The 13,953-nt window shown below is 37.8% G+C and overlaps 1 protein-coding gene across 2 annotated transcripts in view; it reads left to right on the top strand.

Annotated features, from left to right (window-relative positions):
• Window positions 1-12,718, top strand: part of LOC124776500 (replication factor C subunit 4) — a 61,289-nt gene extending 48,571 nt beyond the window's left edge. For both annotated transcript variants that reach the window (XM_047251517.1, XM_047251518.1), the window contains exons 7-8: window positions 12,016-12,099; window positions 12,213-12,718. In XM_047251517.1, the coding sequence (XP_047107473.1) occupies window positions 12,016-12,099; window positions 12,213-12,302 (174 nt within the window). In that variant the 3' untranslated portion in view covers window positions 12,303-12,718. The remainder of the gene's footprint in view (window positions 1-12,015; window positions 12,100-12,212) is intronic.
• The last annotated feature ends 1,235 nt before the right edge of the window (window positions 12,719-13,953 follow it).

Raw genomic sequence — 13,953 nt, 5'->3', positions numbered from 1 at the left:
GTTTTGGATTTTTAGCCATTGTTAGGTGTTTAACTATACAAAAAAGCATACTATATTGTCACGACAAAAATGGAAACAGTAGTGTGAATTTAATTTAACAGAAAAATAGTTACAAATAAAAAGGCTCCATACATGTGAAAATGGCAATATATTCACACGATGTGCTTCTGTTCATTTTAGTGTATAAACTGTGCTGTTCTTGATGGTTTGACACATAGCTGGTGCACGTTAAGGTGGGAAAATGTCCAAAAATACAGGGTGTCCCACTCAAACCTGCCGGATTTCAAAGACCCAGGAAAAAAACTACAGTAGATACGGCAATGAAAAATGCACCACATTGTAGAGCATCTCAAAGAATTTATTTATTTATCATCAGTACACCTCTACATGTGAACCATTTGTAGCACGAAGAATATAGAGTCTGTATTCGATTTCTTGCAAAGTTTTTTGTAACATTTTCTCTGTTAATGTTGCAATCACATTAGTGATACGATGTCGCAACGTAGGAATATTGTCCACTTTGGTCGCATACACGCGGTCCTTCATGAATCCCCACATGAGAAATCAAGCGACGTAATGTCGGGTGAACATGGTGGCCAGGCAATGGGTCCTCTGCGTCCGATCCAACGATTGGGAAATTTCCTACCCAGGAGCTTGCGAACAGCCGTTGACCAATGCAGTGGAGCTCCGTCTTGTTGAAAACTGATGTTGGGTTGCAAGTCTTGTGTCTGAGGGTACACAAACTGCTCAAACATGTCCAGATACACTGACCCATTCACTGTTTGTTCTGCAAAGAAGAACGGTCCAACAATCTGTCATGCATTAACCTGCACCAGACGTTTGGTTTAGGGCTATCACGAATATGTTCAATGACAACATGCGGATTTTGCGAAACCCAAATTCGAACATTATGCCTGTTAACCCTTCCTGATAGATGAAAGGTTGCCTCATCTAGAATAAACATCTTTCCAGGAAGCTGGCATCCATGTCAATACGCTGCAGCATATCCGCAGCAAATTGTTGTCAGCATGGTTTGTCATTCGGCATCAGCAGGCTCAAACATGCTAATTGGATGTGTCTATAGGCCCCCTGGCTCAGCAGCTGTTGTGGCAGAGCACCTGAAGGAAAATTTGAAAAATATTTCGAGTAGCTTTCCCGACCGTGTTATAGTTCTGGGTGGAGATTTTAATTCACCAGATATAGACTGAGAGACTCAAATGTTTATAACGGGTGGCAGGGAAAAAGAATCCAGTGAAATTTTTTTAAGTGCATTATCTGAAAACTACCTTGAGCAGTTAAGCAGAGAACTGGTGACAAACAGACTCGAACTATTTGAAACAGTTAATGCAGAACAGGGAATCAGCGATCATAAAGTGGTTACTGCATCAATGATTTCAGCTGTAAATAGAAATATTAAAAAAGATAGGAAGATTTTTCTGTTTAGCAAAAGTGACAACAAGCAGATTTCAGAATACTTGACGGCTCAACACAAAAGTTTTGTCTCAAGTACAGATAGTGTTGAGGATCAGTGGACAAAGTTCAAAACCCTTGTACAATATGCATTAGATGAGTATGTGCCAAGCAAGATCGTAAAAGATGGAAAAGAGCCGCCATGGTACAACAACCAAGTTAGAAAACTACTATGGAAGCAAAGGGAACTTCACAGCAAACATAAACATAGCCAAAGCCTTGCAGACAAACAAAAATTACACGAAGCAAAATTTAGTGTGAGGAGGGCTATGCGAGAGACGTTCAATGAATTCGAAAGTAAAGTTCTGTGTACTGACTTGGCAGAAAATCCTAAGAAATTTTGGTCTTATGTCAAAGCAGTAGGTGGACCAAAACAAAATGTCCAGACATTGTGATAAAAATGGCACTGAAACAGAGGATGACAGACTAAAGGCCGAAATACTAAATGTCTTTTTCCAAAGCTGTTTCACAGAGGAAGACTGCACTATAGTTCCTTCTCTAGATTTTCACACAGATGACAAAATGGTAGATATCGAAATAGGTGACAGATGGATAGAAGAACAATTAAAATCGCTCAAAAGAGGAAAGGCCACTGGACCTGATGGGATACCAGTTCGATTTTACACAGAGTACGTGAAGGAACTTGCCCCCTTTCTTGCAGCGGTGTACCGTAGGTCTCTAGAAGAGCATAGCATTCCAAAAGATTTGAAAATGGCACAGATCATCCCCGTATTCAAGAAGGGACGTCGAACAGATGTGCAGAACTATAGGCCTATATCTCTAACGTAGATCAGTTGTAGAATTTTGGAAATCGTATTATGTTAGAGTATAATGACTTTTCTGGAGATTAGAAATCTACTCTGTAGGACTCAGCATGGGTTTCAAAAAAGACTATTGTGTGAAACCCAGCTTGCGCTATTCATCCATGAGACTCAGAGGGCCATAGACACGGGTCCCAGGTAGATGCCATGTTTCTTGACTTCCTCAAGGCATTTGATACAGTTCCCCACAGTTTAATGAACAAAGTAAGAGCACATGGACTATCAGACCAATTGTGTGATAGGATTGAAGAGTTCCTAGATAACAGGATGCAGCATGTCATTCTCAATGGAGAGAAGTCTTCTGAAGTAAGAGTGATTTCAGGTGTGCCGTGGGGGAGTGTCATAGGACCATTGCTATTCACAATATATAAATAAATGACCTTGTGGATAACATCGGAAGTTCACTGAGGCTTTTTGCAGATGATGCTGTAGTATATCGAGAGGTTGTAACAATGGAAAATTGTACTGAAATGCAGGAGGATGTGCAACGAATTGACGCATGGCGCAGGGAATGGCAATTGAATCTCGGTGTAGACAAGTGTAATGTGCTGCGAATACATAGAAAGAAAGATCCTTTATCATTTAGCTACAATATAGCAGGTCAGCAACTGGAAGCAGTTAATTCCATAAATTATCTGGGAGTAGGCATTAGGAGTGGTTTAAAATAGAATGACTGTATAAAATTAATTGTTGGTAAAGCAGATGCCAGACTGAGAACCACTGGAAGAATCCTAATGAAATGATGTCTGAAAACAAAGGAAGTAGGTTCAGTACACTTGTTCACCCACTGCTTGAATACTGCTCACCGGTGTGGGATCCGTACCAGATAGGGTTGATAGAAGAGATAGAGAAGATCCAACTAAGAGTAGCGCAATTCGTTACAGGATCATTTAGTAATCACGAAAGCATTACGGAAATGATAGATAAACTTCAGTGGAAGACTCTGTAAGAGAGATGCTCAGTAGCTTGGTATGGGCTTTTGTTGAAGTTTCAAAAACATACCTTCACCGAGAAGTCAAGCAGTATATTGCTCCCTCCTACGTATATCAAGCGAAGAGACCATGAGGATAAAATCAGAGAGATTATAGCCCACACAGAGGCATACCGACAATCTTTCTTTCCACGAACAATACGAGACTGGAATAGAAGGGAGAACCAATAGAGATACTCAAGGTACCCTCCGCCAAACACCGTCATGTGGCTTGCGGAGTGTGGATGTAGATGTAGATGTTGCAGAATTTGCTCTTTGTAAGCATACATACAAAGACGCTGGTGAACTAGACAATGCAATGTTGATCAAGGTACATCAAGTTGCCTAGATGCTTGACAAATTGATTTACGTGGGCTTCTGAGAAACGTTTGTCTGATGTCCTCCACTCTCTCTTCTGAAACTCTGTAACGTGCACTGCCAGAATGTTTCAAAAACTTCCTATACTATTCCTTAATTGTTTTCACATCAGATGGATCACATTCATACACATGATGATAATTTCTTTGCACAGTAATCGGCGATTTTGTTTCTGTAAACCACTCTACTGCCTGCGCGCACTGCTGTGGAGTCTCCTTTTTCTCTTCATGCGAGCATGCTGCACTCTGGCGACGTTACTGGGCACTTGTAATGTTGGAATATAAATTATTTTAGATGCTCTTCAATGTGGTGCATTTTTCATTGTCGTATCTATTGCGGTTTTTCTCTCCTGTGTCCTTGAAATTAGGGAGTTTGGAGTGGGACACCCTGTATAATGCTGTTGAAAGAATGAAACTGAGGACAGAGTAACAGTTTCAGAGATCTATGCACATACCTTTTTGCATTTCTAGTAGGGAATCACATTTCTTGGTGGTAATGTAGTATTCTTTGTTATACAGCTAAACACTTGATAATGCCTCAAAAAGCCAAAACTAGTTTTGGAACAAAGTATTAGTCTATGTAAATGCATCCCCAATGGAAAAATTGTGCATTCTGTTAACAAATATATAGTTGTGTTGACCACTGCAGAGAAGAACTGGTTGAAAATGTGAACAATGTAGGCAGAACTCAAAGAATATGGAGTCAATATGCATGATGAAGTAGGGTAATAGATTAAGTTCCCCGTCCAGGCCCTTGAAGACCAAACAGATGTCAACCGACCACCATGTCATCCTCTGCCTTGCAGTGTCAGTCAGGTGCAGTATGGAGGGGCATGAGTCAGCGCTCAACATGCCCTACTATTTTGCAGATCTTTGAGCTGCTACTTCTTAATCAAGTAATCATGAGGCTGAGTGCACTCCATACCAACCCAAGGAAAAATACTTGGTAGTACCAGGAATTGAATCCATGTCCTTCACATGACAGCATCTACACTGAACACTCAGCTATGGAGCTGGGCGAAGGGGGATAATAGCTGTGAAAAAGTAGGAGGTGATGTACCATGACTTAAAATGTTGACCAATCTGTCTTTGATGGTTCAATCTGCACATTTTGGTTAACACAAGACTGTGCTGACTGAGTCATCTTGTATGGTGCCACCTTTACTATGCCTAGTGGGTACATAATTACTTAACATAGCACCAGTTATTATGTAATCATCTAATGATACCTCAACAGAGCTAAGCCTAGCTGATTCTCTCCACCAAACATTTGTGTAGGCATTTGCTTTGTATACTTCGATCAAAATAACTGTGATTGACAGCGGAGCACTGTTGACCATGGAAGGAGGCGATGTTGATAGATCATCATCACATGCACACTATATGGGTTTAGCGGCAACAGCAGTATTGTTCCATACTTACTACCTCCTCATGCTGCCTTTTAATGTGCAGTATTGAGTTTGCTTTACAGAATTGTGATATCCTTGTTGCTTAATGAACATACTTCTGTGTATAAAATTATACCTTATTCTTATTATTTTTGTACTGTATCTCAGCAAAACAATGGGAATCACAGTGTCTTTTACAATAAGCAGAATGATTCATGTTTAGTTGATGTATTCATTATGAAATGGGTGCTGAAATAGCTCTGAATCATTCATTTACATAAAATAACCAACAACATTAAAATGTTGTAAACTGTGTAAGTAGTTACCAATCACAGGGGTACTCCTTAATACTAAATGAGATTTACTGTGGAAATGCGGTAGACATTTTTCAGTCCAAAATATGGAACACAAACACAAAAATAAAGACAAATTATATCTAGTATCTACTTATTGTTGATTCAGAGTCATTTTCTTCCTCAACACTGTCGCTATCTTGGCTGTGGTCCATGGAAGTGTCACTGGAATTACACAAAGATATAATTATATTTTTGATATCACTTTCTACCCTAATTCCAGTTTTCCATGCTTCCTTGACAACCATTTCTGTTGACAAACAACATCACTCCACTTCCCTGACATTATTTATGGCACTGCTTCCTCTAACAATTTTTAAATTTATGTCACAGTGAAGCTGTTATTTGTTGCCACATAATGTTTGATCTGTGCCCAAATCATTTCAATGGCATTGAAATGGCAGTGGTATGGTGGAATCCTAAAAACCCTGTAGCCACGTTCTTCAGACACCTCATCCAGAATATACCCCTTCTTTTTCAAGTAAATTGCCCAGAACTTTCACCCGTGTGGAAATATTATTTATTCTCTTTTCCTCCTGTGCCCCTCCCCCACCATACCCTGTCCAATAGTTGGATGTTCTCTTCTGTTACATTATCCATATATGTGGCAACGTACAGCATCTTGTTGGGATGAGCCCAAGTTTGTTACCCGTGGTTCTGTTCTCTTTTTATCGATCATCCTCTTCTTTGCAATATTTTCCCTTACAAACTTCGATGGCAGTGTTTTTATGTATCTAAAAAGCATCTGCAGTTCTATCAACTACCTTCGTTAGAAGCAGTAGAGTTGCACCATTCTCTCTATCCTTCTTAAAATATTCATGCACACAGACTCACATGTCTGGCCATGCAAAACGTGAGCAGATCACTGAACTTTTCATTTATCAACTATACTTTTCATTTATCAACTATACTTTTCTGCTTATTTCTGCTGAAAGCTTCAGACATCAGTAGCACAAAATAAACTTGCCACACACTGGAATAAAGCACACCAAACAAATCACAACAGTTAAGGTTCCAGCTGCAAGCATTGTCTGCAACTGAATAGGAGCAGTAGTAGAGAGATTTGACAACAGTGAATGAAACAGAAGGTACTACCAAGTGCGTTATATGGCTGGCTGTTGATATGATAACAGACCTGTAAACAGCTAGACATCAATCATTTTCTTATTCTGATCCAGATGTAGTATTTGTGAGGGTGCATTCTTGTGACTTGTCCTCTGTATACGATAACCAATGCTTCCCTGAGAAGTCCATCAGAGATCACATACTTGGCACATCAATGTAATTGCTGTCTTTCGCCTGATACCACAGTAACCTTTTCGCAGTTGTTCTCTATTCTCAGTTTACAACCACAGCAAAATTTGCTGTATTTACATTCAAAATTATGCTTGTAAGAATGATGCACTAAATATTGAAGTGTGCAGTTCATTACATTAAAAGTTTGCCTTCTTTGTTTTGTGAATCAACACACTTCCTTGAAATGGTGTCTTACCCTTCTCAGATATTAACACCGCCAATACGTTTGTGTAGAGTTCAGACATTTTTCTTCTTGATGTGTAACAGTGCGGCAACTCAGCAAAACTGCAAGTTCATCTCTCACATGCCACAGAAAACAGCACAAAACTCTAAATAAGATATGCTTACATCATTGTGTATTTAATATTTTGCATTATTTTATTTATTTATTTTTTTTTTTTTTGTGACATGTCTACTCTGATCCAACTAGTGCCCACTCTGTGTCACCCTAGTTGCACAATGTTGTTCTCATTCATCTGTGCTCCAGTTGCTTTAGTCTTGGCATGCGACATATTGTATATTTGATACTGGTTTCAGTTCCAGTTAGTGCTAGCAATTATCAGGGATCCTTGAATGTTCCACCTTATAATTATACCACTATATTTAACACTTTGCTCTTTGGACTTCAGTTGCAATTGGCATTCATGTAATGGCAAGAAGGCAATAGTTGAGAAAGTGCTAATGGTATCAGGAATTGTGTTTTTACATATTCTTGGGTGATTCTGTGAATTAGGGCACAGAGAAAACGCATAGAACATTGTTGTTTTCAAATAGACTCCATCTGCTACATGGCACCATGTAATACCATAATTTGTAATGTGTTTTTGTTGAAAAATTATCTTTGACTGCCAGAAAAAGTTCCAAAGAACATTATATTACACATGTAAAACTCACAGCATACAATAGCAATATGAGAGGACTATTATGTTTGACACGGTGCTTTTTGCCACCCTCTCACACGAAATATATTGTTCATACAATTCTAACACCCCCCTTTGAACATATATTTTGTGGTTTGCCTTCACAAGCTAAACCAAATAGCCCCACAATCTTTTCAAACTTCTCTTTGTCCAAGGGTTTTGTCAGGTCAGCCAACATGTCTCCTGTGCGCAAGTAGTCCACGATGATGTTATGTCGCTCTATGTGGTCCCAAATAAAATGGTGCCTTATATCAATATGTTTTGTCCTAGTACTAGTGACAACATTTTTAGCTAGATTAATGGCTCCTTTATTGTCTCAGAAGATCGTTATAGGTTCCATGATGAAATTGGGTTCTATTTCACAGATTAACGTTCTGAATAACAATGCTTCTTGTGTGGTGTAAGATAGTGTCATATACTCGGCCCATACAGCACTCAATGCAACAGTTTTAATTTAAAGCAGCAGCCAGTAGTGGAATGCCTATCTGCCAATTCACTCCCCCAGTCTGCATCACATTCTAGCTTTGCATTACCTGCTCTATGGTATCTTAATTCATGGTTTGAAGTTCCTCTTTGATATTGCAATATCCTTTTCACAGCTTTCCAGTGCTTTTCCTTTGGTTCTCTGCAATATCTGCTCACTGCGTTGGTGGCAAAAGCAATGTCAGGTTATAACATTTGAGACAAATATAACAGACTCCCTACTGCTTCTAGATGTGGAACATTCTTATCACCTTCCATCTGTCTCATTTGTGTTTGACTTCACTCTTACTTCCATTGGAGTAGTTGTGGCTTTACAATCACTCATGCCAAATTTCTTTAAGATTTTTTCTGTATATTATGATGATTGATTTATGCTCAATTCTTGTCACTCTTCATCACTAGTGATCTGCATACCTAAATAACATTTGACTTCTCCCAAATCATGTACCTTAAACTTGATTTGCAGTTGTTTCTTAAAAATTCTCATTTGGCTTTCGTTTTCAGTCAGGATAAAGAAGTCATCCACCAATATTGCCATTATTATTATCCCTTCTCTTCCCCTTTTATAGTATATACTGGGATCTGCCTTAGATTGCTTCATAATCATATTTATTACTTTTATGTAGACATAGATTCCAGCAATGTCCACTCTGTTTAAATCCATAAATACTTTTTTGCAAACACCAAATCTTTTCCCTTTCTGATCTGGTGGAATGACATATATCTCCTCCGCCAATTTTCCATTTAAATATGCTTTTTACACCCGTATGATGAATTGTTAAATTTCGTTTTGCTGCCAAGGCTAACAGATATCTCAGTGAGGCATACTTGACTACATGTGAAAAATTTTCTTTGTAATCTACCCCTTTTTTTGTGAATATCCTTTTATTACAAGTCATGCTTCATATCTTGGTGATGAATTTTTGGGGCTCTTTAAAGTGAATACCCATCTTGTCTGTAATGGTTTCTTATCTGCTGGCATATTTACACATTCAAAGGTTTTGTTCTGAGATAAAGATTCCAATTCCCTCTCCATTGCTTCTTTCCATTCTTGAGAGTTCAGGCCGCTCATTGCTTCTTCTGCTGTTGCTGGGTCATCATTAAAAGACTGGGCTGCATACATCTCAAAATCCGAATGTTTTTTCAGTTTTGGTATGCGAGAAGAATGCCTTACATTGTTCTCTTCATTTTGTCCGTCCTCAAACTCATTGTCATCATAAATAATCTCCTTTTGCCTTTGACTGTCCTCTTCCTGTTCTTCACTTTCTCTTCCTTCACATAAGGTTTCACTCTTGGAACTAAGTGCAGTTAACTTAGTGGTCTTGCCCTCTTCAGAGTTCATTTTATTTTCAAAGAATACTACATCTCTGCTTGTAACTATCCTTTTATTCAATGGGTCCATTAATTGATAGCCCTTTGAATTCTCACAATAAGTATCTGCAATATGTGGCCTATCTATCATAATTATTGTTTATAATAGAGGGAAACATTCCACGTAGGAAAAATATATCTAAAAACAAAGATGATGTGACTTACCAAATGAAAGTGCTGGCAGGTCGACAGACACACAAACAAACACAAACATACACACAAAATTCAAGCTTTCACAACAAACTGTTGCCTCATCAGGAAAGAGGGAAGGAGAGGGAAAGACGAAAGGATGTGGGTTTTAAGGGAGAGGGTAAGGAGTCACTCCAATCCCGGGAGCGGAAAGACTTACCTTAGGGGGAAAAAAGGACGGGTATGCACTCGCGCGCGCGCGCACACACACACACACACACACACACACACACACACACACACACACATACAGACATATGTGTGTGCGAGTGTATACCCGTCCTTTTTTCCCCCTAAGGTAAGTCTTTCCGCTCCCGGGATTGGAATGACTCCTTACCCTCTCCCTTGAAACCCACATCCTTTCGTCTTTCCCTCTCCTTCCCTCTTTCCTGATGAGGCAACAGTTTGTTGCGAAAGCTTGAATTTTGTGTGTATGTTTGTGTTTGTTTGTGTGTCTGTCGACCTGCCAGCACTTTCATTTGGTAAGTCACATCATCTTTGTTTTTAGATATAATTATTGTTTACTTATAAATCAGTTTTGTTATCTTTCTGATTTATTTTTTCTTCTTAACTTTTTGCTATTATATTTCAATTGGCCGTTATCATTTGTTGTTGGTGAGGAGTCACCCTGCCTCCATACAAAATTGCTAACACCATTTTTTCATCACGATTTTTAGAACTGAACAAGAGAAATGCACATACATTTAAACATTGGTATTGTCGTATTTAAATAACACACATTATTAAAATTACTCAAATTATTATCTTTATTTACATGAAATTGCTCTCTTTCATTGCAGTTATTTTCCTTTGCAAAACCGACTCCAGGGGTCGCTAGCCACTAGGGTGACCAACATTTGATAACAAATAAATTTCAACTACACAGAAACATAATATGTTCGTGGAATGGGTAGCAATGGAGATATAAAGGAAACTGCATACTTTGTGTACTTTTATTCTGTTACGTCATACAGTACCACATTGTGGGTAACTCCACAAACCAAGAGAAAGTTTTAGAGTGCAAAAGCATGTAATAAGACCCATTTCTGTTGTAAATTCAAGAACAGCATGCCAAAACATATTCAAAGAATTGCATATGCTAATTATTGCTCCCCAGTATATATATTCCTCAATGAAGTTTGCTAAGTAATATGTATCTTTCTTCCAACCAATAGCTTAATACACACTATCAGTACTAGGAATAAAAACATTCTGCATAGAGACATGCATGCGTTATTTACACCATTGCTGCTGATCGGTACAAGAACAGAGCATTCGTTGGTTGCCAGTACTGGTGGAGAAACAAGTAATTATTTCTCGTCTTGTGACTCCTATGAGCAAAACAGTCTTCTTTCCATAGAGGAACAAACAGAAAAATGACTATATGTCAACAGTAGTATCAAATACTACACAAAAAGTATAACAGTTATCACTGACAATGTATACAGGTCAGTAATGGATCTAGGGTGATTAATAAGAAATTGCTCTAATATGGGAGATCGGAGAAATATGGGAGAGTTCATCACTCTAGTAGTTACCAGGCTGCTTCCAATCAATGCTAACCCATTGCCTGCTTCTGTCAGTAGGTGACTTATGTCCTGTAATTGGCAGACTTTGCTTTGATTGACAATGTGATTCTTATCTGCTCATACGATAGTCAATTACTTTGTCAAAAGAACATATCCCTCAGAATCAGACTTGCGATCAGGATGTCTGGGGTTCATGTCCCCATGTGTCATATAGATTTATGTTTCCCACAGTTTCCCTATATTTAAAAAGGCATGATTTGCAGGCTGTCATTCATCTAAAAAGGTCAGATGCTTTAATTTTATTTTTGCTCTGTTTTAGCTTGATGCCATAAATGTACTTCAAACTTCTTTTATTTTCATTGTAAATTTCTAGCTTAAATTTTTTTCAGTTTTGCTAATATGTTTTAATTGATGATGTATTAAATTTGAATTTACCCTAAAGAAGCCCCAGCCTTAGGGTCATGGTGTGATCGGAAATAACATAAACTCAGGCCCCACCCCCACTGCTGCCCCCTCCCATGCCTCCCTTTAAAGATTGTTCAGTTTCAAGGTAAATGCTGTATCGAAGAGAAGTGTGCATGTATATTTTTGAATAAAATGCATAGTACATCCTGTAATCATGTTTGTTTGTATTTCAAAGCTGGCATAATGTTGATTTTCAAACACAATGTGTACAATTACATAAAACACAACTTGTACAGGAAGTTCTGTGCTTTCAGTTGCCATTACTCTCTCTCTCTCTCTCTCTCTCTCTCTCTCTCTCTCTCTCTCTCTCTTTGCAGGAAGGCAGGGATTCTATGCAAAATATTCACAGAATACCTAATTTATTTTCTTTTTTACCTTCATAGCTCCTCGAACAGCTGAATGAGGTGGTAATATCGCATATGGAGATGACAGATAAACAAAAGGCCTTAACTTGTGATAAAATTGCTGTGAGTATCTCAAATAAAAAAATTATTTATTTTTTCAAACAAATTAGATTTTTCGCTACTTGTATTTCATGCTGATTTTCATTTGTTGATGGTAATGAACTTTTCCTTTATAGCTATGCACCTGGCGCTTGCAGGATGGAGCCAGTGAATATCTGCAACTGCTGGATCTTGGCTGTGCCCTCATAAATACTCTTCAAATGTGAACTGTTTTTGCTTTTATTAATTTTATTTTCTAAAACTTGTTTAGGTACTTTAATGTGAAATTGTCTTATACAATAAATGCCATGTTTTATCTTTTACTATAAAACGCCTTGATTATTTCATATTGCGCTATGTGTTACTGCTGTGAATACAAGCCATAACTGTTTGTATTTGTTGCTGAATGCACAAATGTACACAAGAGGACCGTGAACTTGTGTTGCAATACATTAGTCATAATGCCATTCATTTTCTGATTGTCAGGTAGCATTAACTGGTGCTATGGGCAGGAAGGAACACATACAGCTACTTTAGAGAGTAAGTGGTCACAGCAGCGTTTAATGATTACAGTTCTTCTTAAATTAGATAATATTACGTAATCTATTTGTTAAAAAATTAAAACCAACCATAAAAAATGAAACTAGTATATTATTTGATTTTTTTTTTTTGTTTATTTCCATATTAGGACACTGTGAAGACTGTAATAAGGCAAACGTATCATTACAGTAAGTAGGATAAAGTACTTTAATGGGTACTACTAGCTAGTCAAGCAACTCATTTATCAGTGTAGTGCTGGAAATTGGAGACAGTTCTGTACAGATGTTTTCCACATGTCTAAGGGCCACAGTCAATATTTGCTACTACAGATAATGTAATTGTGAAATGTAAACAGTTTAACAAAAAATTAGAATCAACATTTACCTCACATTAAAACAGTGATTCCTGTAATGTGGTGTAGTGTATTCAGTCTTTGATACATTGCCAGAGACACTTTATGTAACACAGGCTATCAGCAAAGTTAAACATTTTAAATTCATACTGACGTGCAGGCAAATCATTATCACAAGTAGCACATTCAGTCTGTAGAATGGAACTAGATTTCTGTCTACATAATTCATCACAGCATTACTGGAACTGATGCACACAAAATTTCTGTAGTGTAATTAGTTTCATTTTCTTAAGTCATCTGGTCAGAATTATCCCAGAATATAATGCAAATCATATGTAAAACTTTTTTAACTTCAAAAACAAATTACAGGAATGTTAACAATGTGTTAATTCTAACACTTCACACCGACTGGCATTTGAATCAAAGACTACTGCTGACAACATATGTGGGAGGTGTGCTATGACATTTCTTTGTTTTTCAGAAATATGATGAGTAATTATGACAAAAATTTATGTATTTGGATTTTACTTCCTTAACCAAGCAAAAACAAGTGTACTCTTCTGGAGAATCCATGTGCTTACAAAGTAAATGTTAGTAGGCTAAGCATTTCCAAAGCCAAAAATACTATCTGACTCATCAAAGCTAACTGCAAGTGCAGTTGATAGTAAATGTCCGAGCAGACTAAACTATGTTGGGAACTGAGACTTGAATCCGGACAGACACTTGCTTCTTGTGGGGAATGGTTATGGTGACAGATATCTAGACATACCACACAGATTGCCAAACAGCTCCAATCATTCAATACCTCTCCTGTTTTCCTGTGTTTCGAGATGTTCTTGTGCATACCTTCCAGTGCTAGTAATGCTAGGAGGAACAATATAAGGTGAGCTTTTAATAAAAATGAAGGACAAAAATCTCATGAAATCATCTGCATTTAAAACACTATCCTTCATTTTTAGTTTAATCAGTGTAAACAACACACACAG

Source organism: Schistocerca piceifrons, chromosome 2, assembly GCF_021461385.2.
Source record: "Schistocerca piceifrons isolate TAMUIC-IGC-003096 chromosome 2, iqSchPice1.1, whole genome shotgun sequence".
NCBI lineage: Eukaryota > Metazoa > Arthropoda > Insecta > Orthoptera > Acrididae > Schistocerca > Schistocerca piceifrons.
Note: the sequence above shows the minus strand (reverse complement) of the source record. Positions and strands in the feature narration are given on the sequence as shown.